This window comes from Zootoca vivipara, chromosome 1 (genome assembly GCF_963506605.1).
Source record: "Zootoca vivipara chromosome 1, rZooViv1.1, whole genome shotgun sequence".
NCBI lineage: Eukaryota > Metazoa > Chordata > Lepidosauria > Squamata > Lacertidae > Zootoca > Zootoca vivipara.
In genome coordinates, this window is record NC_083276.1 from 90,676,918 (window position 1) to 90,699,942 (window position 23,025).

At 45.2% G+C, this 23,025-nt stretch overlaps 1 protein-coding gene across 1 annotated transcript in view; it reads left to right on the top strand.

The window, feature by feature from the left end:
• Positions 1-23,025, top strand: part of SLC15A2 (solute carrier family 15 member 2) — a 66,723-nt gene that overhangs the window by 31,488 nt on the left and 12,210 nt on the right. Inside the window, exons 10-17 of the mRNA XM_035129704.2 lie at positions 567-656; positions 3,207-3,251; positions 10,958-10,990; positions 11,216-11,304; positions 12,169-12,250; positions 13,182-13,307; positions 15,312-15,476; positions 21,602-21,648. Coding sequence (XP_034985595.2) covers positions 567-656; positions 3,207-3,251; positions 10,958-10,990; positions 11,216-11,304; positions 12,169-12,250; positions 13,182-13,307; positions 15,312-15,476; positions 21,602-21,648 — 677 coding nt within the window. The remainder of the gene's footprint in view (positions 1-566; positions 657-3,206; positions 3,252-10,957; positions 10,991-11,215; positions 11,305-12,168; positions 12,251-13,181; positions 13,308-15,311; positions 15,477-21,601; positions 21,649-23,025) is intronic.

Below are 23,025 nucleotides of genomic sequence, written 5' to 3' on the forward strand. Positions count from 1 at the left end.
CACCATGAGCACACTGTTCAGGAAGGTGCATCCAATTCCAGCTTTGTAGTTAGTGTGCCTCTATTATAGGCATATGTTTGTCACAATCATACCTTACAATTTTAGTGTAGACCTGAAAAAGTAGTGTGTTCCATGATACTGAGATACATTGATTTGGTGCAGTGCATGCCTACCTACCCGTTTTCTTTATTCCTCCTTTGTGCTTGCTATATTAGCTCACATTGTTTACAGTACATTTGCTCAGATATCCATAACCAGATCTGCCATGTGTGATTATTCTGCGGTAACTGGGTCATCCCAAATATGCATCTCTTTGCATCAGCCTCCAAAGTCATTGCATCTAAAATGTTCCACAAAGGAGCTGAACAGATTGAGAAGCACCTGAACATATCAACTGCAGAACTGGTGTACTTAAAGCATAAAAGTCGATATTAGGAAAAATACACATATTTTCCTACAAAGAGTTCACCTCCATGCAGCAAAATTATATTGTCTGAGATTGTTACTTGTAGACTCTTCTTTCCTACTAACCATTCTTGCCTTTTGCTTTGTGTTTCCCTTCACAGAACCAACTGATAACTGAAGTTAAAATGGTGACACGGGTCCTGTTTCTCTTCATACCACTGCCAATGTTCTGGGCTCTCTTTGATCAACAGGTAATGTGCAGTACTATCTAGTGTGGCTTCACTGTACCCCTCAGCCCCAGTATCAAGATATGCAACTGCAGGACTTTTTTTCAGAACAGGAGTAATGACATCATTGGCTAAAGCACCAGGGTAATTGGCAGACACACTTTGTTCTGGCAAGTGATTGAGCTAGTAATAAGGCTTTCAGGTCCTTTCCTTTAATGGGGTTTCTGCATTACAGTAGGTTAGCAATTTAGGTTAGCAATACATCTTTGCAAGGTTGTTTTCATTTCTAATAAAAAGCTTAAGGTTACATTTCAGCTGGGCTGAAGATCTTTTCTTAAATTTCAGTGTGCTTTGCAAGTTTAAACCTATGCGGCCAGAAGTAAACACCACTGTGATCAATGGAACTTACTCTCACATAACTAGGAATAGGGATACAGACAGGGTGCAAACAAAAAACAAAAAACCTTAGACTTTATGGTGCCATGGGACTCCTTGATTAGCTCCTGCACTTCAGAATTTATCATGACACCAGAATTTATCATTCATACCACTGTGTATGAAAGTAAAAGGTGACCTTCACCAGTGACTTTCACAATCTTAAGTTCAGTTCTCTAGTTTTCTGAACTGGTTTTTTTAAAGCTGTCATGAAAATTCATCAGCAAATTGCTCCAAACATGCACAATTTTGTATGCAATTTTACCTCCTAACACATATCATTGCAATGCAATTTCCCGTAATCTAAGGCATTTTTAACTTCACCAAACCTTTATTAGGCATTACAAGTATAGGTAAAGGTAAAGGTACCCCTGACCATTAGGTCCAGTCACGGACAACTCTGGGGTTGTGTGCTCATCTCGCTCTATAGGCCGAGGGAGCCGGCGTTTGTCCGCAGACAGTTTTTCCGGGTCATGCTCTGGCGAAACCAGAGCAGCACACAGAAACACTGTTTATCTTCCCGCCGGAGCGGTACCTATTTATCTACTTGCACTTTGATGTGCTTTTGAACTGCTAGGTGGGCAGAAGCTGGGACCGAACAACAGGAGCTCACCCTGTCATGGGGATTTGAACTGCCAACCTTCTGATTGGCAAGCTCTAGGCTCTGTGGTTTAGACCACAGTGCCACCAACGTCCCAGTATAGGTCATCATAAAACATTCATATATAAAAATTTAAAATATATACAAATAAACAGCCACGTAAAACATGTAATAAAGAGGATTATCATTGGAATTTATTCTCACTAAATAGTGTCATAGTATCTAAGAGATACTATTGATAAAAACTCAGCCACCCTTGCAGTTACTTCTGGGTTAATGTCAGATAGACAGAAACTAATATTTTCACTGTGCCTTGATGTTAGACTACCCCAAAAAAGGGGATAGCACGCGTTTGTTTAGCTGGTTGTACAACAGACAGTAGAAAGGTTTCCTGTAATGCACACATTTAAGCAATTATACAGAACAAAAAAAACCTCTGATATTATTAGAGACCAAATTAAATTCAGCTTGTATTTAAAGGTGAACCTTCCTAACCTTTACTTTTCACACTATGCAAACCAAAACATAGCCACTGTTTGAAACTTTCACTTCTCCAAATTTTGCAAAGCAGTTCTACAGCAAAGTATTCAAAAATGCGTATGCTAGGGTAAGGTATGTAATAAAATGCCTATAGTGAGAACAATGCACAAAAATGCATTGGCCCCTCAGCTTTTGTCAAGGCAGATATTCAAACATCCCCAAAAAGGATAGATATTGTGGATGTTCTTTGAATGTGCCAGACACTGTAGAACATATCATTCTATTTAAATATCCCTACACATGTGGATATTTAAATCCAATGATGTAGTGGACATATATTTGCCCCACCTCCTTTCCTCTTAAGAGATCCTGGGGCACATATACACTACAAGCCTATATCAAATTTATTTATTCCGATTGTCACAATCAAGATCGGTGATGAGATCCTACACTTACATGAGAGTAAGTTCCATTGAACTCAATGGGACTTGCTTCTCAATAGACATGTGGTGGATTGCACAGATAAGCCCTTGAAGATGAAAATAATCCATCCCTAACTACTTATTTTCCTTTTCATTGAGAAACATTGTTTCTGGGTTTCTTACAGCATTTGACTAACAGAAAAGGTATGAATAAGATACTTCCTTGTGTGGGAAATATACATGTGAAGAACTGGGTATTGCTTAGAAAACCTTACATTTGATTCCATTTTTAAGAACGGGCTTCCTACCTTGGTTGTGTGAATAATTCTACCTGTTGCTTTACCCTTTTCTTGGTTTGCTAAATGTGATTCTGTGGATTTTCTCCCTATTCAAAGGGTAGGCATTTAGGAAAAGAATTGGCAAGGTTCTGTGTCTGATAAGAGATAAGGAGAAAATTCACATGCTTTCATTTAACTGCAATTATTATATATGTTAAGAATGTATGATGCATTTTCATGTTCTGAACCTTAACAATATGTCATGGTCCTTTTTGGTAATGTGCTATTGCTTTTCTTTCCAGTGTTGGCCATGCGTGCAGTACTCCATGGTATTCATTTTGATCTGTTTTCTCCTTAGGGTTCTAGGTGGACGCTGCAAGCCACTAAAATGAACGCTGCCTTTGTAAGTAGATAGGGTTCATTCACAATAATTATATTTTTTCATTAAACAAATTCAAGTCAATGGTTTAAATTATGGGCTGGCAGTGTAATAAAGGGTCACACTTCTATTGATTTTAAAATAAGTGCATCTCTAACGGAACAATAATTATAGACTTAATGACTAGTGGGGGCAGGACGGGAGAACAATTTAATATGGAATAGAAGAGATATGGAGAGTATCCCCCAGCAATTAATATATTTTGGCTCAGTGAGATTCTGAGAGTCCCTAAGGGAATTCCCATTTGCTCTTTAGCCTACTGTGTCATACTTAACAAAATTTGTGTACTGCTTGATAATAAAAAGACCCTCTAAGCGATTTACAGATATATAAAATAAAACATCAAACTTTTCAGTATAACCAGGTATTTAAAAGCTTTCAAAATATTATTAGACCAAACAGTAGCTAAAAATAGATAAAACACTTTACAATCATCTTCATGGTCTTCCACTTACTTTATCATAGTATTGTCATGATTTTCAGCCTACTGTCAGGGCTGACGGGGCTTCCTCTCTTCACAACAAGCACCACGAGAGCCTTCGGACGTTTTTATGGACTTTATTTACAGTATTTACAATAGGTCATTAGCACGTAATATAATCATCCATCAGAGTCACTCAGTTCAGATCTCTGCTGAGGCCCCTCCAGCAACCCATAAAATTCAGCCCTCCTCTTCCCCCCCCCCGCAAGTCTCCCGAGGGCTGGGGTAAACCCCCCGCCCCCAATTCTGAGCTTGAGTTTAACCCTTGCTGCTCCTGTGAACTTCCAGGCTCTCTAGCCTTTCCTGTCTCTTCCTCTAAACTTACTCCGACAGCTCTCTCCTCATTATCTCCCTCCCCCTCAGGCACATCATCCTCTTCTCCCAACCCCAGGTTCCCCCCTCCCCTTGGGGAACTTGAAACCACTGGCTCATCCCTGACACCTACTTTGTATCATTACTGTGAGGGACAGGGGATATCGCGAAGTCCCTCCCCTCCTGAGTTCAAGCCCGTCCCCGAGCAAAGGGGAAAGCAGGGAGAGTTCCGATTCCAGTGGGGAAGCAGGAAGTCGTGTCCGAGGCTCAGGCAAGGTAGAGGAGCCAGGGTCCCAGGTGGGACAGGAAGGGGCAAGTAAGGGGGGAAGACCCATCCACCCAACTCCAGAATTACGCAGGAAGAGGAGGGGCAAGAGGATGGGTCTGCCAAAGCTTTTGTGTTGGAGAAAGACGCGCCAAAAGCCATTAGGAGGTTCTGAAACCGACTGACAACATCGCTCCGTGTAAATAGCAATGACTTGAGCACTGTAAATACGCAGCACCAATAAAAGAATAAAATGCAGAGCTGCGTAGCGTCGTTACTCTGAAGTAGTCCACTCCGGCCACTGTGACAGCAACCTCCTAATCATTTTTGGGCTACTTTGGAGTTGCCGGGATGAGCGTGTCAGAGGCGGAGAAGTGGCGGCAGATCGCTGAGCAAGCCCAGCTAGAACTGCAACAGCTGTCGCTGCAGGCGCAGGGAGAATTGAAGGCAGCTAAAGAGGAGACTAAGAAGGTCCAGGACGACCGGCTACAACTTGCGGAACAGGTGAGAGAGCTCCAGGAAAAAGAGCAGCATTTAAGGGCGGTGGCGGTAGACCTCCAAAACAAGCTGGATGCAGAGAAAAACAAGGCGGGAGGGGCACCCCAAGTCCAAGTGCTGCCAGGAAGGAGAGCCGGGACCCTAGTAAGCAAGTTCAATGGAGACCCGAAGGAGTTTCAGGGCTTTGAGACTGAGATTGTGTATGCTCTTGAGCTGCACCACGATGAGTTCCCTGATGATGAGCACAGAGTAGCGTTTATTGTGGAGCACCTTACAGGGGCGGCCAGGGAGTGGCTAAGACCGTTAATTGCAACAAGGAATCCTTGCATGAAGAATGTCAAACTATTTCTAGAAGGTTTGAAAACGATGTATTCGTCCGATAGTCATATGGACCAGACTAAGGAGGAACTTCATAATTTACGCCAAGGAAATATGACAGTTCGCGCGTATTGGGCGAAATTCACCATGCTGGTGCACAGATTGGGGTGGGATCTGGAGTCTGCCCCAATGCAAGCGGCGTTTTACTTGGGGTTGCATGAGGAGGTGAAGGATGAGCTCTCGAGAGGTCCAAAGCCCAGTAATATGGATCAACTGAGCAAAGCGGCTCTGGCGGTGGGGGTGAGGCAGGAATCCAGATGGAGCGACAAGCAAGCAACGCGCGCAAAGCGGGCTTGGTTCCCACGGTCGCAGGAGAAGCCACTCCCTCAACAACCCTTTCAAGCCACGCCTGGGGCCAGTCAGGACCAGGAACCCATGCAGATTGATAGCGCGCGCGCGCGGGCTTTTCAAACCCCAGCGGCGCCAAGACGCAAGGAGGGAAGGGGTGGGAATTGCTTTCTCTGCAACTCCCCCCAGCATCTCGTCAGAGACTGCCCACATCGCAGGGAGTGGCAAGGAAAGGCGGGAACGGTTGTGCCCTCCCCCACTGACGCAGCACCACAGCAGGGAAACGGGAAAGCCTGGCTGCAAGAGACAAGGGGCGGCAGCCAGGCACAGTCAGCAGACAACAGCCCCAGCCCACCCACCCGCACAGAGAGGAGCAGAGCCAGCCCACCCCTCCCAGAGCAGGAGTGGTTCTAGAAGTGACGCTCACGCTTCCAAATGGCTATCCATTGACGGTCCTCGCCCTAATTGACAGTGGTGCCTCAGCCAACTTCTTCTCGAGAAACTTTGCAGAAGAGCACCAGATCCAGCTTCTGCAGCTGGATTTTCCTCTGCACGTGGCAACCATTGACGGCAGAGAGCTGCTGGGAGGGGCCATCACTCATCAAACCCCCCCCATGAGAATGACGGTTGGAAGGCACTCAGAGACACTGGCATTCAACGTCACCACCATCTCAGACCCCCCAATCGTTTTGGGCATGAGCTGGCTGGCGCGCCACGACCCCTCCATAAGTTGGCATCAGAGATGCATCACTTTTGGATCGGACTTTTGCCTGGAACATTGCATGCAGCACCAACCAGGGGAGGGGCCTCCGATAGCCACGGTGGCCACCATGCACGTCAAAGGGGGTGAGGCGATACCCAAACCATACTGGGACCTGCAGGAGGTCTTCAGTGAAGCGGAGTCCGACCACCTGCCCCCACACAGGCCTTTTGACTGCCAGATCAACCTGGTGCCTGGGGCAACTATACCCCCAGCCAAGCTGTACGCCATGTCAGACCAGGAACTGGAGGATCTGCGCGCTTTTATCGACAAGAACCTCAAGCGGGGGTTCATCAGAGAAAGCAAGGCAGCAGGGGGCAGCCCGGTCTTCTGGGTGGACAAGAAAGACACGCAACAGCGCCGTCTTGTGGTGGATTTTAGACGGCTGAATTCGGTGACAGAGCCAGTGGCTTTCCCCATGCCCAGAGTGGATGATCTCCTGACAGCGGCACGCAGAGGCAAGATTTTCACCAAGCTAGACCTGAGGGGGGCGTACAACTTGATCAGGATCCGGGAAGGCGATGAGTGGAAAACCACGATGTTCACGCCTCTGGGCTCTTTTGAATATCTGGTGATGCCCTTCGGGTTGCAAGGGGGCTCAGCATGCTTCCAGGCCTTCATGCACCACGTCCTGGGGTCCCTACTCTTCAGGAAATGCTTGGTCTTTCTGGATGACATCCTTATTTACTCCAACGACCCAGTGCAGCACGTGAAGGACGTCAGGGAGGTGTTACAGCGCCTGAAGGAGAACCACCTGTATGTGAAGCTGGAGAAGTGCAAGTTTCACACCAAGGAGGTGGACTTCCTGGGCTACAAGCTGTCAGACAAGGGGCTGGCAATGGACAAGGACAAGGTGCAGACCATCCTGGACTGGCACAGCCCCAGGACGCGCAAAGATGCCCAACGCCTACTAGGCTTTGCCAACTTCTACAGGAAGTTCATCAAGAACTTCTCTCGAGTTACGGCTCCCATCACTGACTGCCTGAGAGGCAAGCAGAAGTTCAGGTGGACACCAGAGGCGCAAGCAGCCTTCGAAAGCCTCAAGAGGGTGTTCGCCTCAGACCAGAACCTGTTCCACGTGGTTCAGGACGCGCCCCTACGCATTGAAACAGATGCTTCTGATAAGGCTGTGGGCGCCATTTTGTTGCAACTGGACGCCAACAGAGAGTGGAGACCCTGTGCCTTCTTCTCCAGGAAGTTGACCCAGCCCGAGCGAAACTACACAGTTTTTGATCGGGAACTTCTTGCGATCCACGCGGCGTTCCAGCACTGGAGACACTTCCTGGTGGGCGCCAAGCACCCCATCCAGGTGTGCACAGACCACAAGAACCTGGAGTTCTGGAGAACTGCCAGGGTGCTCAACCAGCGGCAGATACGGTGGGCGGAGTTCTTCTCGAACTTCAACTTCTCCATACACTACATCCCAGGAGAGCAGAATGTCAGGGCGGATGCCCTCTCCCGCAAGCCAGAGTACATGGAGGAGGAGGCGCCACCAGCCCCAAGGCACATTTTCCCCCCGTCGGCATGGTCCTGCGGAGCAGCAGTGGTGAGCGAGGCAGAACTCACAGCACTGACGGCAGCGGATGAATTTGCCAACCGCATCTTCAGAGAACTGAGAGGGGGGAGGGAGCAGGCAAAAGACTTTGCAGAACGCAGAGGGCTGCTTTTCTACAAGGGTGCGCTGTACCTACCCACCACCCAGCTTCGACGTACGGTCCTCAAGCAGATGCACGACAACCCTACAGCGGGGCATTTTGGAAGGGACAAGACCACTCACCTAGTCATGAGACACTTCTGGTGGCCAGGGGTGAGGGAAGATGTTCGAGACTATGTAAGGGGCTGTACCACCTGCCAGCGGGCGAAGGTGGTCAGAGCAGCGCCACCAGGGTTGCTGGAGCCCTTAGCCACACCACACAGGCCGTGGGAAGTGGTGTCCATGGACTTCATCACAGATCTGCCTTCGTCCAGGGGTAAGACTGCAGTGTTGGTGGTGGTGGACCTCATGTCCAAAATGTGTCACTTTATACCGTGTGCCAGGGCAGTCTCGGCAGAAGAGACAGCCAAACTGTTTGTTGATCACATTTTCAGACTGCATGGATTACCTTTAAGGGTTATTTCGGATCGTGGCCGCCAATTTGTTTCCAGGTTCTGGCGGCGGCTCATGAACCTCCTGCAGGTGGAGGTCAGCTTGTCGACGGCTAGACACCCGCAGACCAACGGACAAGCGGAGAGGGTCAACGCCATTCTGCAGCAGTACCTGAGATGCTACGTCAGCCAGCGGCAAACGGACTGGGTGGATCGCTTGCCACTAGCAGAATTTGCCTACAACAATGCAGTGCACGTCTCCACAGGGGTGTCGCCCTTTAAGGCCAATTACGGGCGCGACCTCAGATCTTTCCCAGAGAGGGAGAGGGAGGAGGAGGAGGAGGGCCCACAGGCTGAGGATTGGGCAGAGGAACTGGAGACGGTGCACCAGCAGCTCAGAGAACACTTGGAGAGGGCCAAGGAAGCGTACAAAAAGGGGGCAGATCGCCACAGGCGACAAGGGGAGGTCATCAGGGTGGGGGACAAGGTGTGGTTGTCCTCGGAGGGCCTTCCCACCAGAGGGAGGTGCAAAAAGCTGGCACCCAAATGGCTGGGCCCCTTCACGGTCACGCAACAGGTCAACCCGGTGGCATACAGGCTGGCACTGCCAGAGGACATGAGGGTGCATCCAGTGTTTCATAGATCGCTGCTGTCGCCGTACAGGGAAAGCAGCAGGCTCAGAGACAGCGAACAAACCCCCGAGGGAGGGGGGGAGAGGGAAAGCAGGGAGCAACTCAATGAGGCCACGGCCATCCTGGATTCAAGGTGGGGGGTGGGGGGCCTGGAGTACCTCATGGCATGGGAGGATGCTCCACCGTCCCAGAATGAATGGGTTCCCGCCACTCAGATACAGGAGGAATTCTTGGTGGAAGAATTTCACGCCCTCTTTCCCCACAGACCCAAGCCCTGGCACATGGAAAGGGAGGGGGAGGAGGAGGAGGCACGGGAGAACAGCTCACCATGGCGCTGGGAAGCGGAGTTTGAGGAACCAGAGGATGAGGTATGGGTGTCGCCAAGATCCACCCAGTCAGAGGAAGGAGCAGATTGGCAAAACATTTTTACCCCCACCAGCTCTGACGCCACGGACTTTTTGGGATTCCCGTCCTCCCAGGCGGAAGGGGGGGGCTCGCAGGACTGGGGGGAGGTGTTCACACCAACGGGCTCGGAGAGCACCGAGTTTTTAGGCTTCCAGTCGTCACCGACACATGGGGGGGGCCTGGGGAGGGGTGAAGGAGAGCTTGGGAGGGGGGTGGATGTGAGGGACAGGGGATATCGCGAAGTCCCTCCCCTCCTGAGTTCAAGCCCGTCCCCGAGCAAAGGGGAAAGCAGGGAGAGTTCCGATTCCAGTGGGGAAGCAGGAAGTCGTGTCCGAGGCTCAGGCAAGGTAGAGGAGCCAGGGTCCCAGGTGGGACAGGAAGGGGCAAGTAAGGGGGGAAGACCCATCCACCCAACTCCAGAATTACGCAGGAAGAGGAGGGGCAAGAGGATGGGTCTGCCAAAGCTTTTGTGTTGGAGAAAGACGCGCCAAAAGCCATTAGGAGGTTCTGAAACCGACTGACAACATCGCTCCGTGTAAATAGCAATGACTTGAGCACTGTAAATACGCAGCACCAATAAAAGAATAAAATGCAGAGCTGCGTAGCGTCGTTACTCTGAAGTAGTCCACTCCGGCCACTGTGACAATTACCATCAGCAACAACAGTAATGTTCAGTCAAGGTAGGCAAAGCCAGCTCAAAAGTGTTTTCATGCAGTGGGTGGACAAAATAGGATCTTGGACTGATCTTGGCTGAAACTCTCTTTGACTAAGGTTATTTATAGGAAGATGCTGTCTCAGCAGAGAGCTAAAGTCTACTGAAGCCTTATGCATGCAACCATGGCCTATAGTGTGATTGGTTCTGCCTCTTGGGAAAGGTGGCTGAATTATGGAAGAGCCCTTGCCTGATTTTGCAGTCTTTGACTTCTGCAAGTCTGAGAGGATGGGGGTCCTGCAAGGGTCCCATCATCTGAGTCCAAGGATGGTGGCCGGGCTGTGTCATTGCACTGGGAGGGCCCCAAATAAGGTACTAACAGTTATCTCCAAGAGGAAGTGGTCTGAATCTTGTCACCATCGGTGTCCACTGCTGTGGACTGCAAGGTCTCAGAGGTCAGGGATCATAACAGATGACCAGGCGATTGAGCAGGGCAGGGCTGAGAACACAGTTCCAGTAGAGCACGATTGAGGAATCAGACAAATGTTCATGATACCTTATGTCATTCATAAATAGATACAGTCCTGTTCTTAAACAAACACTGTGTCCCTGTGGCTAGTCCCATGTCTGTTTAGAGATGTTGTCTAAATACAGTTTGGTCTGAAATGCAATGAAGTTTTCTGCTATGGGATCTCTGTTATGTTCAGCAGATGGCTTGCTTCTAAAGCATTGTTCCTTTCATGTCAAGGGGAATGTGGAGTCAACCATAATAATAAACACTGAGCCACTGGGAAGTCACTTCAGCTGCTAAGACCCCGTCCTCCCACATGTGTTAGCTGTCTGCTTCGCTGATGTCAGTTCTGCCGCAGTTCCCTTATTTTGTTTGCTAACCGGTTTCAATGCTCTAATTTCAGGGAGGATTTATCCTTCAACCTGACCAGATGCAGGTAAGGCAATGGTTGTCAGGGCACGTTGCTACTGTGTTGGAACTTGTATTGATGGCACTGGCGTAGCACCAGCAATTCGTTGTTTAACCACTTCATCTATATAATTACAGACTGTATCCTGGCATTTCATCAGCACCAGTTGTGAATTATTCCCTATGGTGTATTTAGGACTGCAGCCTACGTTACCACAAATGGCTAATATAATTCATTTTTTTGTTTTTTCAGTTCTTAAATCCTCTCTTGATCCTTGTCTTCATCCCAGTTTTTGACTTCGGCCTGTACCCCTTGGTGAACCTGTGCAAATTTAATTTCACGTAAGTACCTGAACTTCCCCCCCTTTCATTTAGAAAATGCAGTGCAGATTCATGGATGCACACACTCTTGTAGGGTGAAAATGTCTAAGATTATTAGTCAAGCATGGATAGTTTTATGATGGTGAGATAACAGAAGGGAGAATCTCCTTCAATCTCTATAGCCTGTGAGTTCTAGGAAAATGTGGCCTACTAGTTAAAAAAAAAAGATGGACTTTCTGCAGCTTTTAGATATCCCCTCAAAGCAGAAGGACTGCATGCAAACACCAGCATCTTCTAGTTTTAGTGGTTTGTGGGGGGAGGCAGCAATATATTTCCAATCCTCCAAAAATTTCCTGTCAAAGTAGAGCATCTTTACCTATTGAAACACTCTAACTTTGCTTCACTTCATTTAGGCCCAAGGGATATTCACACAAGCACAGATATCACATTTTGAAAATGTTGGTCATGATAGGTGCTCTGGGAGATGTGCAATTTATTTCTTACATGCCTTCAGCACTTGTAGTTCAATAACCCAAGGCAATTTTTCTGTCTGCTGCCCTAGAAGGGAGTTGGAGATAGATCATCAGTGGTGCTTTCCTCCACTTCACACATTAACTAAATGCCAAACAACATTCCTTCCTAGAAGAGCTAAGGGGAAGATAATATGAAACTTGCTAGCACAGAGCATTTTTAAAATAGCGTATCAATTTGAATGGGCCTTGGTTATAGCCTCATAATAATATAATATGGAGGTTTTATGTTAGAAGAACAGCCTCTGTCTGTTAATATGGCTTAATGTGCAATGATCTCGGACTCAGAGGAATTGCATGATTCATCTTAAATTACACAATTTTTTGTAATTAAGTTGTGCTTATTTACTATCAGACCCATTAAAAAGATGGCAACTGGCATGATCCTTGCAGGCCTGGCATTTGCAGTTGCAGCTGTTGTAGAAGTCAAGATAGAGGTAAGCAGCTGTATGAAGCAAAGAGGTAAAGATACCTGCTTCCTACCTATATGTACCAATGTCCTATCCATCCTCCCTCCTTGACTTGTTTTATGGTATTGGCTCCCTGGATACACAATTTTAAAATACTCTAAGGTTTCAGGTCCTTGTTTTGGAACAGAGATTGAGTGTCATGAATCTGTAGACCAGAAAGTTATCTGGATCTGATCTGGATCAATAATAACCAGAATTCAGGGAATCATTGTGATCATATTGCGGCATACTCTTTTAATTAGGAAAGGCTATGCTGAAGCCAATTTTAAAAGAATATCGCCCTCAGACCACATATTTGACAGACATAATCCTAGCAATAGCACACTGGAACTCATAACAAGTGGATGTTACCTGAGACTCAGTGCCCAGGTCCAGTTCTTGTCGTTTGTGGTGCAGCTGCTGGTTCTTCCTGCTTGGGTCCCATGCCAATCTGCTAATACCTGAGGGAGACCATGTGAGATGGGCAGATGTTTCTGGTTCATCTCAGATGAGTAGGACATCTTCCTGGACAGTATACACACACACTTCCTGTTCCAAACATGAATGGTGTAATGTGACACATGGCCACAAAGTTGTGATAATCACATCACTAAAGGTAACATCAGCCCAAAAGTTAGAAAGAAACCCACCTGTATGTATATTCTTGTATATATTATCAAGTAGAGACAAGATCTGTGCATGTGTGGAACACACCTCCTCTTCTACAGCAACGTTTGCAAAAGTCTTTTATGCCTCTTTTATAATAACTACCAACCATCAAGATATCTATAACCAAGAGCTATGTTCTGTTGCTATTGTACAGCTTCAGTAAAGGAGAGAATGGTGTTTTGACTAACCGAGTGCTTAATATTACAGCTACCCACTGTAGTATTATAGATATGCACTTTATTTCCATTAGGAAAATGCTGTGCCAAAGGCAGTTTCAAAAGAAAGCTATATTCAGGTCCTGAATTTGGCAGACAGTGATATTGAAGTGGCAATCCAAGATTATGACTTATTTCGACAGCCGATCAAACCATTTCAGGTGAGCTTATTGGTTATTTCCTTGGCAAGATCATTCCTTTTCAAAGTTAATACTTAACTTTCCAAGATACCACAGACAGATGCTATGAACTGCCCTGAGATCTATGGATGAAGGGCAGTATACTATGTTGTTGTTGTTGCTGTTGTTGTCGTCACACACCGTGATAATTATTGCTTCTGTGTTTTACATTCCATGTGTATTTATTATTGTATGGATCCTTTCTCAGTCATTATGATAATGGCTTCTGTATGACAAAGAAAGCTTCCATTTCCTCATATATTCAGAAGAACAAGAAGATTTGACCTTCCTTCCCCTGCGTCTGTCCTACCATATGGAGCGGTGGCACGTTTCTACAGGGCACTGTGCCTTTGACAGCAATCCCCATCCTCCCCAGCGTATTTCAACAGAAAAGGCACAGATGGCTGACTATATTTACTTATAATTAGGGGAAAAAGGTTAAATCTTCTGGGATGAATATGTTCCCCAAAAAGCCTCTTTATATGATCTGTGTTTCCCATAGCTCACAGTCAGTTTAGATCTGAAAGGAACATGCTAGAACAGGAAAAATTAAAAGAAGTGCACAGGAAGAACATAAAGAATGGGGTGGTTAACCGAAAGCTCTGAAAGTGTGGTTCTCTCCCCTTTTTCATAATTCTAGGGTTATCACAAGTAAGTTCAAGCATGCAGTGTATCCAGCTGGCAGGCTTTCTGCATGATTTGCCACTGATACTCAGTTAAGGGGGGAGTGTTATCATTTACGCTCCTCTTCCTTTGATTTGTTCTTGCAGAAGCTTGGGATTCATTGAAGAAGTCTGGGCTGGAGCTTGGTCATGTCCACCTTTTATATTTTTTGGCTTCTCTTTTGAATTTGAACTTCCTGCCCACCTCATTCATCTAGATGTGAGAGCTAGTGGAGCGGAGCGGCTTGAAACTTCGGTTTCTTCTACACTAGCAGTTCAGTCTGAAATTGCCATCCTTAGTTAACTCACCTTTTCAGAGAAAACAGATGACATCATTGGCAGAGTATTGTATTCCATTTTCTGTATTGTCCTCCCATTTTTGCTAAATCTGGTTGTGGGGTGTGTATACATTATGTCAATGACCCAACATTCCCGTTGAATAGGCCAATACACACACACACACACACACACACACACACACACACACACGTGTCTATACATGCACATATGTGCTGTAAATTGCAGGGGTAATCTGTCCACCAAATTCCTCTTGTTCCCATGGGATGGTTTTAGTTCCCAATTTTTCCACTATTTTTTTTCTTTTTGCATAGTGAAATTACATTATTTTGCTATATAAAATGAAAAAGAGAGAGGCCATTAGTAACTAACATCCCTGTTCCACTGCTGGAGCAGGAACTGACAACAAGGAAGAAGTTAAAGAACCCATTCAAGGGGCAATCAAGGGGCAATTCATCACTATTCTTGCAGCAGAAATCAGGGGAAAGCCACAAAAGGGCAAAAACTTAAATTAAAGGCACAGGATCACTTGAAAGATTCAACAGCCTATTTACTAAACAGGCATAACCTGCAGATAGGTTCATACCTGCAGTATGGGGACAATGAATTGTATCCAAAGCAGCACCAACCCTTTCGAGCTAGTTTTAAGGGGGCTGGGGGGCTGCAAGGGAGAGGGGAGCCAAGTTCTATTCCGCTAGCCATATCCATTGCTCTAACAGAATGGGAGTGCTGGCTACTGCCCAATAATATTGACCTATTCAACAGGAATGTTGGGTCATTGACATAATGTATACAAAATGCTTTGTATAGTCTAGCTAACAATCGTTCTTTCAGGCTACCTACCCCATGAACCATCTCATGAGTCTTTTTCTGACAAACTGCATAAAATCTTTGGGATGCACATGTGCACAGCTGCAAAGGTGCAAGTTCACAGTTAATTAAGAAATGCTATATAAAAATAAACTGAAATAATATTTTGTTTTCATGCACAATGAATATATTGTTTTCTTTCTTTCATTTTGCTCAGGATCCTGATGCGTACACCAAATTGATTATGAGAGATGCCCAACAAAACCTTCATTTGAAGATACAGTATCAAGGATCATCTTTCATGTTTAATTCCACTGCCCACGAAAAGTCATTGTACAGCTTAATTGTCTACAAGGTGGAAGGAAGCCTAAGAAGCCATTTAGTAAGTGAGGAAATCGAGTAGGGCAATGTCAGATACTTGAGAAAATCCAACAACCTACATAATCTTGTAAGGAAGATTCCAGTTTGCAGCCACAAGCAGAGAACATTAATGTCCTGGACCTGATGACCATTTTCTAATTTTTGCATTTTAAGTTTTGTACCTCCAGACTAGAGATGCATGCAAACGGCCTCTCAAAAAATTTCCCTATATCCATGGGGAAATAGCTTGAGTGAGAATTTCACCAAATTTCTCCAGGGTGAAAAGTTCTCCAAAAAATTATTGGGACTGGTGATCTGCTTTAAAGCTAGCACTAGCACAGCTTCTAGCTTCCCCCCACCCCCAAGAGCAGGGGTCAGCAACCTTTTTCAGCTGTGGGCCGGTCCACCGTCCTTCAGACCATGTGGTGGGCCAGACTATATTTTTTGGGGGGGGAGCACGAATTCCTATGCCCCACAAATAACCCAGAGATGCATTTTAAATAAAAGGACACATTCTGTCATATAAAAACACGCTGATTCCTGGACCGTCCGTGGGCCGGATTGAGAAGGCGATTGGGCCACATCCGGCCCATGGGCCTTAGGTTGCCTACCCCTGCTGAAGAGGATTTCTTTTAGCCTAGCTACCATTTCCGTTGTCTCAAACAATGCCCTGGACCATGTGTCATTCTGAAGCAATGGTGGGGTGGGCCATAAAAATGGTGAATAATATTTGGAGAAAAATCTGCAAAGTGGCTTTTCCCCCTAGGTGGCTGGTGATAAGGAAAACATTCTCAGAAAAAAAATGTCTTTTGAAAATAAATTGGCTTAGTTCTACGTACTCCCAGACTAAGGGCTATCTTCCAAAAGGTTTATCCATGTTCCTTGGAATCCAAAGCTATGATTTGATTTTGGTAGGCATAGTAGCAGATTGCCTCACAGATTCTAAATAGGAAGCAATTCTCATCCTAGAATGAAAAGTATAGCATCTATTGAGCGGATACCACAATGCCATTAGTAAGAGATAACTAGTTCATTATTTCATCTACTTATTCATGAGGGACTTACGATTAATTTTGATGTCTTATCAAGTGGTACTGCCTCTGCTATCACTTCTGCTAGGTGGTTTTATAGTTTTTGAGCTGCTAAAACACTGCAATGGGAAATGAGAATAAGACCTACTGGATGGCAAAGCCCTACAAAAAGAGTAGAGGACAAGAAGAAACTTTTTTCCAAAAGGCTTTCACATAAAATAAAGTTTGCAAAGAGGTTGTAGAATGGCAAATTGAATAAATCAATTAGGTGATGAGGTATGTTTAATCATTGCTCTAACTCAACACCATAGTAATTTGGAATAGAAGCCACCAAAATGTCCATACCAAAAGCCATCAGAATCATTAGAGTTACACTGGCCATTTGGAAGTACTAAAGCACTTACAAGAAATCACTTTTACATTTTTTATAAAAAAAGATAAGTTTTTGCTTTTACAATGAATCCTGTGTTTTTGATTTAAATCTCTCCTCGTTTTCATGACAGATGCAGATTCTGTAGACTCTGGGCTCTTTGCAAATGAACAGAACAGCCATTAACCTGACAGAATAGGCCACATGATTAAGCAAACTTCTCTCTTTCTACAGAAATCTATATAGAAGCAGCAAAACCAGAGCCAAAGACTTAATGATGAGGCAGCTTTTGCTGTTCTCCTATGCTTCTTGCACAATGAACAGGTTAAACTCGAAAAATTAGAATATCGTCGAAAAGTTCATTTATTTCAGTAATGCAACTTAAAAGGTGAAACCAATATAGGAGATAGACTCGTGACATGCAAAGCGAAATATGTCAAGCCTTTATTTGTTGTAATTGTGATGATTATGGCGTACAGCTGAAGAAAACCCCAAATTCACAATCTCAGAAAATTAGAATTGTGTTTAGCTACTCAATACATAACACCTGCTAACACCTGCAAAGGGTTCCTGAGCCTTTAAATGGTCTCTCAGTCTGCTTCAGTAGGAATCACAATCATGGGAAAGGCTGCTGACCTGACAGTTGTGCATGAAGCCATCATTGAGACCCTCCATAAGGAGGGAAAGGTAATTGCCCAAGAAGCTGGATGTTTTCAAAGTGCTGTATCAAAGCACATTAATGGAAAGTTATGTGGAAGGGAAAAGTGTGGAAGAAAAAGGTGCACAAGCAGCAGGGATGACCGCAGCCTGCAGAGGATTGTCAAGAAAATACCATTCAAACATGTTGGGGACTTTCACAAGGAGTGGACTGAGACTGGAGTTAGTGCATCAAGAGCCACCACACAGAGACAGATCCTGGAGATGGGCTTCAAATGTTGTATTCCTCTTGTCAAGCTGCTCCTGAACAAGAAATTATGTCAGAAGCGTCTTACCTGGGCTAAAGAAAAAAAGAACTGGTCTGTTGCTCAGTGCAAGTCCTCTTTTCTGATGAGAGCAACTTTTGCATCTCATATGGAAACCAAGGACCCAGAGCCTGGAGGAAGAATGAAGAGGCACACAATGCCAGATGCTTGAAGTCCAGTGTGAAGTTCCCACAGTCTTTGTAGAATTGGGTAGCCATGTCATCTGCTGGTGTTGGCCCACTGTGCTTCATTAAGTACAGGGTCAATGCAGCCGCCTACCAGGAGATTTTGGAGCACTTCATGCTTCCTTCCGCAGACAAGCTTTATGGGGACGCTGACTTCATTTTCCAGCAGGACTTGGCAAAACCTGGTTCAATGCCCATGGGATTACTGTGCTTGATTGGCCAGCATAGCTGTCCACCTTCCCTTTTTTTGCGGGAAACTCCCTTATTCCAAGCCACAGCTGTCAGCCTTCCCTTTTTTTTTTGCTAGAAATTCCCTTATTCCAGTGCCGTTTCCCGTTGCTATCCTGGACTGTTAGATACACTATACCGTAGACTGTCCCCAGGACAGGTGAGGCTGCTGCTGATCCCTTATTTTCAAATCCAAAAGTTGGCAGCTATGTTGGCCAGCGAACTCGCCTGACCTGAACCTCATAGAGAATCTATGGGGTATTGCCAAGAGAAAGATGAGCGACATGAGACCGAGCAATGCAGAGGAGCTGAAGGCTGCTATTGAAGCATCCTGGTCTTCCATAACACCTCAGCAGTGCCACAGGCTGATAGCATCCATGCCACGCCACATTGAGGCAGTAATTGCTGCAAAAGGGGCCCAAACCAAGTACTGAGTACATATGCATGCTTCTACTTTTCAGAGGTCCAACATTGTTCTATTTGCAATCATTGTTTTATTGCTTTCATTTAATATTCTAATTTCCTGAGATTGTGAATTTGGGATTTTCTTCAGCTGTACGCCATAATCATCACAATTACAACAAATAAAGGCTTGACATACCATATCTCGCTTTGCATGTCATGAGTCTATCTCCTATATTGGTTTCACCTTTTAAGTTGAATTACTGAAATAAATGAACTTTTTGACAATATTCTAATTTTTTGAGTTTCACCTGTAACTTGCATGATGATAGGCTAATGTTTTCTGTAAAGAGATGATAGGCAAAGGAATTAGGCCAAAATAAAGGGGTTGAACTATGTGATGTTGATGTTTGACCTAAACATTCTCTAATAGTAATAGATGTAAGTACTGTACCATACTGTGGGTGAGTTTCAATGAATGAGACCTATTAGCAGAATCCCTGCACAAACACTCCCACTTTGCATTGGGACTCCCTGCTCCCAGCTACTCCCCCTGTGTTGCCCCCAAAATTGGCTCAGGGATGGGGGGTTGTGTTGTGGGGGGAGAGAGGATCATTCTGCCTGGCAAGCTGAAAAGTTTGCCCTTTCGGTACTATCACCGTAGCACGATGTTGAAATCCTCCCCGTGGAAAACTTGCCTTTGTTTATTAGCAGCACAAAAGTAAAGATTTAGCTCGCTCTACCATGCATGCAGTCTTAAAGATGTTTACTAGTGTCTGAGCTGGTCCAGGACATTTTGATTCATGAGGCAAAGAACAACCAGCTGCCATTCCCTCTTTCTATGTAGTACAGGAGCTGACTGGGCCGGCAGTCATTTTTTATTTCAACAAGCGGCTCAAGTAGTATCCTCTGTGGCTGAGTCTAATGATAGAGCTAGTCCTGACAGGAGTTTAAGGTCAGAGGTCTTCTTTCTGCAATAGAATTTATTTCCTCGCCCCATGACTCCTAACTTTCTCTCACTGTCTGCTGCTGCCCCTGGACCTATAGCTCTCTTCTCATTTCATTCCCCATGTTCTTATGAAACAGACATTTGCCCATCAGTGCTTCTATTCTCAGGCTCTTGCAAAAGCTGCAGCTACCGGTAGACATCAGGATGTGTACATTTTTTCCCCAGCCTTTGCCTTTGCATCCCCTGTTCATTAGCGAAACATCACAGAAGTCAACTAACACTTACCTGGGAATAAGGTCCATTGAACTCAGTGGGTCTGTTTCTTAGGAGATATGCATGGGGCTTGTTTTCAGTTTAAGCTCTGTTGCTTTTGCAAGACTGGTTATTTGTTTTGTAAGAGAATGGTTGCAGCAGCATCTCCATATATTTGATGGCACCACAGCCCCTGACTGAAAAATTAATCATTGTTGGTTAGCACCAATAACTGACTGGATCTGCTAGTGAGAAGCTAATCAGCTTGAATTCATGATCAAGGGAAATGCTGCTGTGGACTGTTTGCAAACTAGTTGTTCATTATTAATCATGTTTCTCTACTATTCCTTTTACAATTTATTGTCTGTTTACCAAATATAAGCGGCACAGCACTCAAAGGCCTTTTATAGACATGGAAGTGAAAAGGTTGGGAAGAAACCCTCTTCCAAAAGTCATTACAGTTTAGTGTAAAGGACTGTCCAGCTGTTGGAATTATTACTGACAACTGGGGCCCTCTCACTAGTCCTGTTTGTGTGCCCTGAGAAAGTTCTGTGTAGCACACTCACTTTATGGAGTGCTATTATAGAGATTACAACCATTATCTAGAAACTTGCAGGTTAAAAAAAATTGTTCAGATTTTTAAAATGCTATTTTGGATGCATATGTGAAAATTCAGCATTGAATATCTCTTCCCAGCGCTTTTAATGAGAAGTAACTGTGGTTTGTATCCAGCTGTATCCCTCTGGAAAACTTCCAATAGTGGAAGGATGTAATTGGATAGTATCTTCCATTCTTCAGATCTCTGTGGGGTTTCCCACCATTCCCCTCCTGCATCTTTCTCCCTCTAACCTTCAGCTAAAGAACTTTATGCATTCAATTTCTTAACCAACATGATCTGCTATGCTGTGGCGATAAAGCTTATGCCTTAACCATTCTGTAGGAAATAAAGGTCACACACAGCCCATTAAATAGTTATCTGCTATTTAGAATTTGCAAATGTATATAAGGTGCTACGTACTTGTCTAGACCTCTGCTTTTCAACTGGTAGGTTGGGAGAACCACTTCAAGGTCACAGCCTGATCTAAGGCGGGTCACAATGGCAGCACTTCCACCAAGAAAAATGCATGCTTAAAAATTAAGAACTGGGTCTCCAAGTGCATGTTTGGGTGAAAGGTGGATGAAAAGGTTGAAGAGTCCTGCTCCAGAGGCCTTCCAGACATGTGGTATCACATGGACTCACTGCAATGCTTCAGTGTGTGCTTCTTTCTCAACTCAGTGCTGACCCAGACCCTGGTGATCTTCTCCACTCCTCCTCCATGATTTGTGGGTACTAAGGGCTTGTCCACTCTTACCTTTTGCCCTGCACTTTAAAGCTCTGTGTTCAACTGTTTGGTTTCACTTTTTCATTTTTTTTGCCCCTGGGCAACATCTGGATGAGCCCTAAGTGCAGCTGGTGAAGCAGCTCCTTTTTTCACAAAGTAGATCAATGCGTGCCTGGGTAAAACAGGGTCTCGCTTTAGTGAAATGAGAAAGTTGCCTTGCCTGTCAATTGCACCAGTGCAATCCTGGTGGGTTGTGATTTGGATAGGAACCTTCCTACCAGAAATCAATCCATGTAGGACCTGATAAAAAGTGCATTTCAAACATCTCCTTCCATTTAATAAGTTCATGTTCAGAACCCTTTTTTTTATTCACAAATTCTTTGCTTGTTAGAAAGCCTGCATGTAAGCAGAAATCATGTACTGATTTTGTTTTCCTTTGGTTTCAGATTAAAGATATGGGGGAAAAGCCATCAGAAGGCAGGTCTGCTGTGAGGTGTGAACTGGATTTGGGTGACCTGTTTCTTTGCTGCTCTAATTCCATGCTTTGACAGAAGCCGTTAACACAGGCTCAGCCAGAGCTTGGGCCTCATCAGTGTGTTTCAAATGAAAGCTGTACTATATTGCAATTATGCTTGCTATGGCTGCACCCAGTGAGAGTGTAAAGGTAGGAAGTAGTAGGAAGAGTCTATTATCACTAAGCAGTGACCAAAGAAGAGGAGAACTTTAGCAGTATGAAATGCAAGGTGATGGTGGAGGCAGGGAAGTCAAGTGGAGCAGGACCAGAGGACTGGCAGTGGGCTCCTTGCTGATGTGTAAACCTCGGCAAGTGCCCCCAGTCATGACAACCCCAGACTTTGTACCTGCATGGGTGTATGCCTTGGTTGTTGCTCGGAGGTGGCAGCCTTTCCCTAGCCCTTCCTACCTATTGCAGTATGTCATCGGCCATAATTGGCTACACTGCATTGGCTCCCAGTAAGTTTCCGAGCACAATTCAAAGTGTTGGTGCTGACCTTTAAAGCCCTAAATGGCCTCGGTCCAGTATACCTGAAGGAGCGACTCCAGCCCCATTGTTCTGCCCAGACACTGAGGTCCAACGCTGAGGGCCTTCTAGCGGTTCCCTCGCTGCGAGAAGCCAAGATACAGGGAACCAGGCAGAGGGCCTTCTCAGTAGTGGCACCTGCCCTGTGGAATGCCGTCCCACCAGATGTCAAAGAGAAAAACATCTACCAGACTTTTAGAAGACATCTGAAGGCAGCCCTGTTTAGGGAAGCTTTTAATGTTTAATAGATTATTGTATTTTAATATTCTGTTGGAAGCCACCCAGAGTGGCTGGGGGAACCCGGTCAGATGGGCGGGGTATAAATAATATATTATTATTATTATTATTATTATTATTATTATTATTATTACTACTACTATTATTATTATTATTACTATTATTATTATTATTATTATTATTATTATTATTATTATTATTATTATTATTACACAAGTGTTCCGCATAGCAGATATGTAAAGGGAGAATGCATGCATTTCTAAATATTCAAGGATGGAGATCTGCCACCAGTCAGAGCTCTACTAGGTACATCCCTAAGTGTTTAGCAAGTGTTTAGTGCAGGCATCCCCAAACTGCGGCCCTCCAGATGTTTTTGCCTACAACTCCCATGATCTCTAGCTAACAGGGCCAGTGGTTGGGGAAGATAGGAATTGTAGTCCAAAACATCTGGAGGGCCAAAGTTTGGGGATGCCTGGTTTAGTGTTTAGCAATTCATGTCTCCCGTGCCAAATTCCCCGTTTCATGTGGCACACACTGTTTTGATGTTGCTGCAGCAAGCATGATTGTCATGCAAATTGTGAAGAGGCTCAGAGA